At 38.8% G+C, this 9,252-nt stretch overlaps 1 protein-coding gene across 1 annotated transcript; it reads right to left on the bottom strand.

Moving 5' to 3' along the window:
- Positions 1–343: 343 nt before the first annotated feature.
- Positions 344–9,252, bottom strand: LOC139472865 (uncharacterized). The gene is made up of 6 exons (XM_071255332.1): positions 8,932–9,252; positions 7,196–7,280; positions 6,338–6,537; positions 5,037–5,119; positions 1,377–1,566; positions 344–608 (listed from the first exon to the last, which is right to left on the bottom strand). The coding sequence occupies exons 1-6, from the start codon at positions 9,235–9,237 to the stop codon at positions 492–494; spliced, it is 981 nt and encodes a 326-aa protein (XP_071111433.1). The 5' UTR covers positions 9,238–9,252; the 3' UTR covers positions 344–491.

The following is a 9,252-nucleotide window of genomic DNA, read 5'->3' as shown; positions in this document are numbered from 1 at the left end:
CATTTTATGCTTTTTGTTTGTTTGTTTGTTGTTTTACGCCACACTCAGGACTATTACAGCTATATGATCTGTAAATGATCGAGACTGGACAAGACAATCCAGTGATTGACATCATGAGCATCGATCCACGCGATTGGACTACGATAACATGCATCAACCAAGTCAGCGAGCCTGACCAACCAATCCCGTAAGTCGCCTCTTACGACATTTATGCAATATTCTGGCCATATTCCACCAATACGTCTTTGAAAACGCCACTTACCAATGAAGAGAACAACTCAAGCCGAGAGACCACCATGTTTAATTGCAATTGAAACATATGTCACCCATTGTATTATGACGTTATACATCCGTGAAAAAACAATGTCTTATACTCCGCTGACTGTGCACAATGATACAATTTTCCCATAGCTTTGTATGTCCAGAAACAGTTTTTAGCTCTGCTGTGAGTTGTTTTCATCTTGCAGGATTTGTTACTGAGAGTCATCACATCATATGGTGATGTACGCCGAGGTGACGTTGGCGTCACCACTGATACGGACGTCTTCTCGGATCTCATTCGGGTATCTGTCTGTGAAGTTGTTTATGCTTGATCCATCTACAGCTAGCTGCAACGAATCAAATGGAACGTCTTAGATTATCCAGTGTATTACGTTTCCATTGTGTTCTATTGGAACCACAGCTTCTATTGGAGACGCTATGGTGGATATGGTGGATACGGTGACGACAAGTACGAAACAAGGCTAACATGGCGAAATGGTTCAAGGATATTCATCATAGTTGTAATGGGGGATGTAAGATAACAGAATGAAAAAAGTTGCATCTTGATTTTACAATGAAAATTCATATTCTTCTGATTGAGGACAAAGACAAAAAAAATAAATTTATGAGGAATATTTGATTCCCCCAAATGAAATATACATTAAAATTCATATGAATTTTTTTAAAGTAAAATACTATTTTTTTTATTTTGCATTCTGAAATTAGGCAGAAAAATCACAAATATAACATTTAGAATCGTTGTTGCATCAAATGACGGGGGAATAAAAAAATGCCCTGACTGATTTTTATTGCTTTTAACACTATATGCCTGCTGGTTGGTTTCTTCAAAGAGGTAAACGTTTGTGCCTGGGCACAGTGAGGGTGACATGCCCTGACATGACTTAAATACACATTCTTGTGTCCTACACCTACGGTCCTATGGCATACGACCTCAAAGAAAACACAACTGGTTTATTGCCTTCACTGCTTTAGAAACATATTTTGTCTTATTTAAATGTTGATCAGACAGATGCCCACCCAGACGTAGTAATTACTACCAATTTGTTATTTCGACAAAGCTCAAGTAGAGGATGTGCGAAGAAACAACAACATACCATGTACATGCCTTGATCCAGTCTTATCTCCACCAGAGCCTCCGTTCCCACTGCCAATGGGACCGGCGATAGAACAGTCCCTGTTCCCCACACTCCGGAAAAGCGTGAGTTCAATACAAGAGTGTTTTCATCCAGTCGGAAGGCGATATGATACAGAAGATTTCCTCCTCCGTTAACATCCATGTATATTCTAAAAAAAACGGGAACAAATTGTTGGTGTAAATATTGAAATATATTTCCAGATCGTATTAAAAACAGATACGAATTTTGGAAAACACGATAGTGGTCCTACAGTGTCTCTTTCAATCTGGAATCCTCATTCAAAATTTGCTTTCCATGAACAAAAGTATATGTTTTTGGAACAAAGTGATTCAGTTCCTGAAGAGATTGGAAGAAAGACTTATCTATTATTATAGCCAATCAAATTGTGAACATTTACAGACTTTCTAACAATTCAATCTGTGTATCCCATCAGTGACAACTGTGAACAACTGCCCTGTTAAAAGATGGACGGATGATGAGATACGATAACAAATGCTAGTGGCCCAATATTAGACGTTTGAAATACTAGTCTAGACGTCTTCATATGCATGAACGACGTCTCCATAAATTAGCTTACAACATGATTAAATATTTATATAACTTGCAAAAGAATACTTTGGCATTGCATATAACAAGTATTTTATCTTCTCATGGTTTTGGTTTTATATGACTGTATAGTGTGTGAGTGAGTGAGTGAATTTAATTTTAAGTCACGTCGGCAATATTTCAGCAATAGCGTGACCTGAATAATTTACCCCATATTTAACAGTATAATAACTTGCAATATATCACATTTTGACTTAATGACTTTAACTTTGACTAAAAAAACGATTAATGGGCAATGCGACGATATAAGAATGGGGCTATAGGTCGCAAGCAACAAAGGTAGGGTCACCATACTAGGGACCAAGGGGACTTATGATAGCTCTGCTACCTGCATGGTTCCCCAGCGGGATTTACACCTATCCGTTAGTTTCTGGCAATTGATGCAAGTTTATCCAGAGCTAAAAAGTGAATGAATATTCTGCAGTAAAAATGGGGTAGAAAAAGATATTCTGTGAATGAGGTGGTCTTACATACCCTCTCAATGGGACAATAAATTTACGGTACTTTAACCGCCGTAGAGGGCACCGCAACAAACAATCTCAGTTAATAATCATACACTACCGATTTATGAAATACATAACTTTTTCAATCAAAATCTGTGAATCAGTTCAATATCGTTAAAACGGTTAATGATTAAACGGGAATTTACATTGCCTTCACTATTTTGACACTAAAATATTTATTCCCTGTAATTGAATAATCAATACATTCAAGCAAGTAATTTTCATCACAAGGGATACAAAAAGGAAGGTTCTTCACCTTTTAATACATATTCATGCGTATATTGCTGCCATATCCAATACGATATCGTCGTATTATGACCTCTTCAAATCTGGACTGACAATCAAAGTAGTTTTACCGATATTTGGTTTAATTTGATGTAATTTATTGATACTTACTTGGGTGTCCCACTTCTTTTGCATAAGGAATACGGATGTAAGATCTAAGTACGGGTTTGTAATCAGTGTATGGTATAAGAAGTGCTGTCACAGATTTGTTGAGGGCTGTTTTTGCCAATGATGGGTTACCAATGATACCAACATGGCTTGGTAACCAACAAAAGACGAGGTTATATTGGCCAGTAGTAAGATCATTTATTAATTCAAGAATCTGGATTAAACGTGGATGTTCGGATGACATATTTTAATCGCCTGAAGGCACGAAATAAAATCTGAAAATATAATGAATTGTTTATTTTTTGATTGGTTATTGATATATGTTAGTGCTGTTAAAATGGCGTTTCCTTCTGCTGTGAATATGGAAGTTTCATCTGGTAATCGTGCAGATATTGCTCTGGATCCATTGACAGTGACAGTAGCACCTGCGCAACCAGCCTTCGATCCATATGTAAATATAGATTTGTAAGTGTCTTTAGTGTTTCTTAAATGATTGTATTCTTGTTGGTAAATGAGTTGGTTACGATCTGATTTCTTTAGTTTTGTTAATAGAAGGTCTACCCCTGGCTTACCATTTGCCAAGGAAGAAATGAAAAAAGTTTCTGATTCCGAGTGGCTGAGTGAGTGTTGACTTCCCACTGCAATGATCCTCACAGAGAGGACTGAACACGCACTCAAAAGCCGGATTCGACAGACTAGAATACAATTTAGTGATGCATTGCAAAGACAATCCTAGACGGCGCCTCCCAAGAAAAAGGCCTTCCATCACAGACGACGGAGCCGCAATCAAGCTTTGTACGGATCAGCGACCTGTGCAGGTGTAAGAGGGCCGCCCAATCCTCTCCCCACCTCGAATTAGAAACGACTTTCAATAAATCCAGCGCCTCCAGGCATTCAGCGCAAAGGCACCTAACATGTGGAAGGAAAGCTAAGTGGTTATCAAAAACAAGTCCCAAGAACCTAGCACCCCAAACAACCCAGACAGGGGAGCCACCCCAAAAGAGCCCAGGGCCCAAAATAACATCGAAATCGGTCTATAAATAGGTTCTACCTAGAATGGCATTACACTTTGGAGGAAAGTCCACGTTATGAATATCGCAAAAATTCAAAACTTTGCTTCAGCCAGAAATATATTTTTCAGTACTCACGAATGATAATTTAAGAAAACATTTAATAAGATATATACTTGATTTACTTGACCTATTTGTAAATGAAGTAAGAACATCGCCGATTAACAACTTGAAAAGCATTTGTTCATCATGTAATCTGGTGAGAGAAAATGAAATTCGTTTCGTGTTTGTCCATTTTACAATGATTTTAGAAAGAAATACATGTATTTCAAAGATTATCTAATAGCAATGTCACTGATAAATGCTTTTGAAGTTATGACATTGCCCAAAATGAGTCATCTCTTGTCTGTCTTGATTCCCATGTGATATCGAAACTCTCATAAGTACAAACACAATATGTAAAGTGTGGCTTTAATGACTCGCCACATGTACGGTCTTGAGAGTCCGTATCTTCTAACATAGATGCCAGATTGTGTCACACCTAGGCCTGAAGTGCAGCAGATGCGTGTCCTTCTGTTAGCAGAGAATCCGTAAGCTGGGTGCTATTCAAGTGACCTATGTTACATCATAAAGCTTGACGATATCTGACTGTAGCGTTAAATAACAACACAGAAATAAACAAGTGAGCATAAGTATTTGCTATTAAACTCCGCAGTCTGTCCCTTTTACATTAAGAGTATTTTGTAACATTCAGAGTTGTTACCAGGGTTAACCTGCAATAGTTAAATGTAAAATATTTTTACATTAAGAGTATTTTTACATTGAGAGTTGTATCTAGGGTTAACCTGCAACACTTAAATGTAAAAATATTTTTACATTAAGAGTAATTATTACAGACCATCCAGTGTTTGATTTTATGAGTAACGACTCACACCATCACACCGTCAGGGAGCTAGTCAGGGGACCACTCGAACCGTTGCGTCGCAAGATATGTTACTGAGGAACAACGCTAACCTGGAATTGCCACGGAGCCAAATACACACTCTGAGTAGTCACGCTTATTCTTTTGTTCTTCATAATTATGAATGGGAATATATATTTTTTACCGTATAACGGTTGGGATGATGTTCATTGCCACTTTGAAATTCGTTGCATTCCCACAAGGCACGACCATGAGGAAGTTCATCACCTATGTAAATGAAGAAAATGGTATTAAAATGTTTCACAAGCATAATTTCTGAATCCTTTGCAAACATTTACATACATATTTTAGCAGGACCGTGTCAACGGACATCTTATTATCATCTATTTGAAAGAAATTGGTCTCTATAACAATTTTTAAATATGCGTGTGAATACATAAATGCTTGTTTCTAACTTTGGTGTAATGCTATTATCAATTGACATTATGGAAGGCTCTGTCCAGGGGGTTAAAGTATCGTAAAATTATTGTCCAACCACCATTAGCTAAAGCGATGACTTAAATCCCCCTGGGGTATCATGCAGGCAGCAGGTGTACTGTAAGTCCCCACGATCCCCATCGAGGTGGCCCAGCTTTGGTTACTGGTGGCCTATAGCCCGTGTTTTAGAACTTTATACATGATATTGTTATGCTCAAATATGTTTCACAACTTGTTTTTAATTAGAATATATGCTTTAACAAGTAAATTGTAAATTTATTTACTTGGTCTGGTCGCTATATGGCTGAAATAATGCCGATGCGACGTTAAATTTGAACTCACTCAGTTACTTTAGCAGGAGTATACCTACTGGCATAAACACCTCAAATGAAGGTAACGTTTTTTTATATTTGATTTCGCTTTTAATTTTGTAACGTCTTTCGGGATGTTTGGAAAACATTCTTGATTTCCTATTGCATCATAAATTTATTTCCATACCCAAAAAATCTAGCATGGACGTTATCAATTGTAGAATAACATGTCTCTGTCTCAGCGGCATCCGTGTGATGTGATGTTCTTATATGCCGCTAATGGAACACAGTGGCAAACATTTGTATTGACAATGCAAATGTTTTCAGTTTCATATGCATTTTATTGTACGACTGCCTTTGTTGTCTCTGACACATGATTTTGTCCGATTGATATCGAATCGAATTCCCATTACACATGTATTTCCACATACTGTTTGTTCACTCAGTCACACAGTCATAAAAAATCGTTATATTTTACACAAGGGCAGACCAACCGGATCAAGTTCCAAAGACCAGTTCTACTAGTTCTGACATCGCCGATCTATTTGTGTAATGCCACGTACACTCCGTGTCATTGCAGTCTTACTTCGGTTTTATTAATCCATATTATTGAGTCCATCTCACCTATCCATCTTGTCACAATTATTGATGATACTGTCATACTCAACGTTCATACTGTACCACATAACCATCTTACCGGGTTGTCCCAACTGTACTGTGCGCACGGGCCGACAGAACCGTTCCAATGTCCTGTCAACTGACAGACTTTGCTGTTTCTATCCGTGCACATTATGAAGTTGTCCTTGCAAGTGTATTCTGCAACTGCTCCTTCATACACACCGTCATAATGAATCTCAGCATTGGCAACCGAAGGTGGTGCGCCACAACCCTGAAACTCTGTACATTAAAATGCAATCATACAACATATTGGTTTATTTTAAGCTTAAAGTGAGTACATGTATGTTTAACCAATCTGTCATTATTGGGATTTTAGAGTTGAACGCCGCCGATTGCAACAGATTAATGGGGCCGCCCAACTACTAATACATTTCAGAGGTCACTGACAGTTAAGAAATCATGCTCGGACGTTGAAACCTTATTTCTTTTCTCAGTTATTGTTCTTGGGTTAGGTCAGGTCGCTATCAACACGATCAATATACATCACACGATTATACTTGCACTAATTGTGTGTCTGTGTGTGTTCGTTCATGTGTGGGTGTGGCTGCAGTTACTAGTCATGACAAATAACTTATTCTTTGTTGGCCGACTGAAATGCCATCGCGCAGTTTAATATGTGTGTCCCACTCTGACTAGTCCTTGTTTTATTCCCTTAATGCCCGGCGCCAGGCAGGGAAACAACAAATACCAGGTTTTGATATATTTTGATGTGACATAGTCGGGGTGGAAACACCGATCCCCGGGCAGACGCTTTGTTCTGGAAAAAGTCATTCGTGACAAACACTTTCTCATATGGCATATCATGTCAGTCCAAGCCATATGATTTCAATAAAAGATAACGTAAAATAGAATTACCTATTACCAGTAAAAGATTTACCTGTCTCACATGATGCACGTCCTAGTCGATCTAATTGGCACCTGGACGTCGGACAAGGTGTTTTCGAACAGGCGCCAGCGAGTGACTATTTAAAAACAATACATTCATATGGTGTTCAGTGTGCTTCCAATGCACATGATTCAGATAGATATTTAACACAGCGGAATCAGCTAATCTAAAATGTTTCAAAACGAGTTTCTCAAAGCTGATGCTGTTCGGGAGTAATTTGCTTTTATCAAGTAAACGTCCCATATATGGCCAAATCCTGAAGAGACTCTGGAAAGTCTTTTCGTTATAGAAGACAGCTGTGGGACTGTAAGCGGGCATCTTGTATGAATTCGAAACGCTAATGTCAATGTCAGAGAATAATCACTCTCGATTATCTGCCGAAATAGATCCCATCAGGCATAAAAGGCAATGGCAGTTATGTGAAAGGATCACTAAAAATCAGTGATGACACCAGGTAAGCGTGTTTTTTCTCATTGGTGCTGTTTACACACATTTAACACTTAAAACTGACCCATATGTCACTAAGCCCAATCACCTTGGCACGAGATGTTCAGAGAGAGAAAGTGAATTAAAATTTAACATCATATCGACAATATTTCAGCCACGATTTTCGTGGACCAGACAATCCAGTAATTGATCCTCGCAATTGGGATAGATAACATTGGCTCATACAAGTCAGCGAGCCTGACCACCCCATCCCGTTACTCGCCTCTTAAGACAAGCATAGTTGCCTTTTACGGTAAGCATGGGTTGCTGAAGACCCATTCTACCCCAGATCATCACACGACCAGAGAAAGTTTTACATTAATAAAAATTATACTAAGACTGCATAGATTCCCCGTCGTCGATGACAGTAGAACTGTATTATCATAGATTATAAACAAAACTATTCTGAGGACAATTGAAATAATAAATGATTAGAGTGAGTGAGTGAGTTGGGTTTAACACCGCTTTTAACATTATTCCAGTTATATCACGGCGTGTCAGCTAAATGTGGGAGGAAAGCCTGAAGTGATTCAGGTCTTAGACGTTTACCACTTCGGTGAAACCCACGAGCACGGGTATGGTGCCGATAAACCTAGAAACATAATCGGGATGAACCCGGATTCGAACCCACAACCATAGGTTTCTGGCATGTCCAGGGGACGCAACTCTGCACTGCGAATCACGGCGCCTTAGAAGACTGGGCCACCCGTGCCCCCATAAATGATTAGACAAAAATACATTAAAATAATCGGGCTATAGATAAGAAAAGTTAGGCCACACACTCTGGACACAGGGGACTAACAAAACTTCTGCTACCTGAACGCTTCCCCTGCGACATATACATCATAGAGAGAGAGAGAGAGAGAGAGAGAGAGAGAGAGAGAGAGAGAGAGAGAGAGAGAGAGAGAGAGAGAGAGAGAGAGAGAGAGAGAGAGAGAGAGAGAGAGAGAGAGAGAGAGAGAGAGAGATGGTTTAATGTGTCCAGACCACAAGGTGTACGGTTGACCTTTCAGTTATTATAGACCGATGACAACGGCCATTTTTCGCAAATATAAACATATTCCAGTATGTTTATACAACAAACAAATAAACATAAATATCACAGTTTCTTCTTAACATAAAGTAAATATAAAAAGGTATACCAATGTGTAAAGAATGTAAAGAAAGTTACATGACATGGTTTTGACATTTTGACCTCACAACGAAAAATAGGATTAATAAGTGATTGATAATATAACTACCTCAGGCCAGTGGTTGATGTCACTGTAAAGAAATCCTGGCCGCGGTGTGACGGTCACAAGATCACTTTTGTTGCTGTTGAGTTCACAGATGCGGGTCTTGGTCTCAAAGTTGAAGGACAAGCAGACTGAAGACATCAGACATTCCGATGCACAGGAATAGAGAGACTGTGACCTTACTTTCCTAAACACGTAATGTTTCATATGCGCATCTACCTCCACAACAGAAGTTGCGTTGAAGCAAGTGCCACAACTGCCTAATCCTCCCCCTATCAGGACTAGGACTACGGTAAAAAGACAAAATTGCATTTTCCTCTTTTGTGA

Source organism: Haliotis cracherodii, unplaced genomic scaffold (assembly GCF_022045235.1).
Source record: "Haliotis cracherodii isolate W230 unplaced genomic scaffold, xgHalCrac1.p SCAF_25, whole genome shotgun sequence".
In the NCBI taxonomy this organism is placed as follows: Eukaryota; Metazoa; Mollusca; class Gastropoda; order Lepetellida; family Haliotidae; genus Haliotis; species Haliotis cracherodii.
The sequence above is the reverse complement of the archived record's forward strand: the minus strand, read 5'-3'. Positions and strand labels throughout refer to the sequence as shown.

Excerpts from the sequence above, each read along its gene's own strand:
- LOC139472865 (XM_071255332.1), bottom strand. The coding sequence starts at position 9,237 with ATGCAATTTTGTCTTTTTACCGTAGTCCTAGTCCTGATAGGGGGAGGA. Across the intron at positions 7,281-8,931 it reads ACATCAACCACTGGCCTGAG|TCACTCGCTGGCGCCTGTTC; the intron begins GTAGTTATATTA and ends GTTTTTAAATAG. Across the intron at positions 5,120-6,337 it reads AGTACAGTTGGGACAACCCG|GTGATGAACTTCCTCATGGT; the intron begins GTAAGATGGTTA and ends TCATTTACATAG.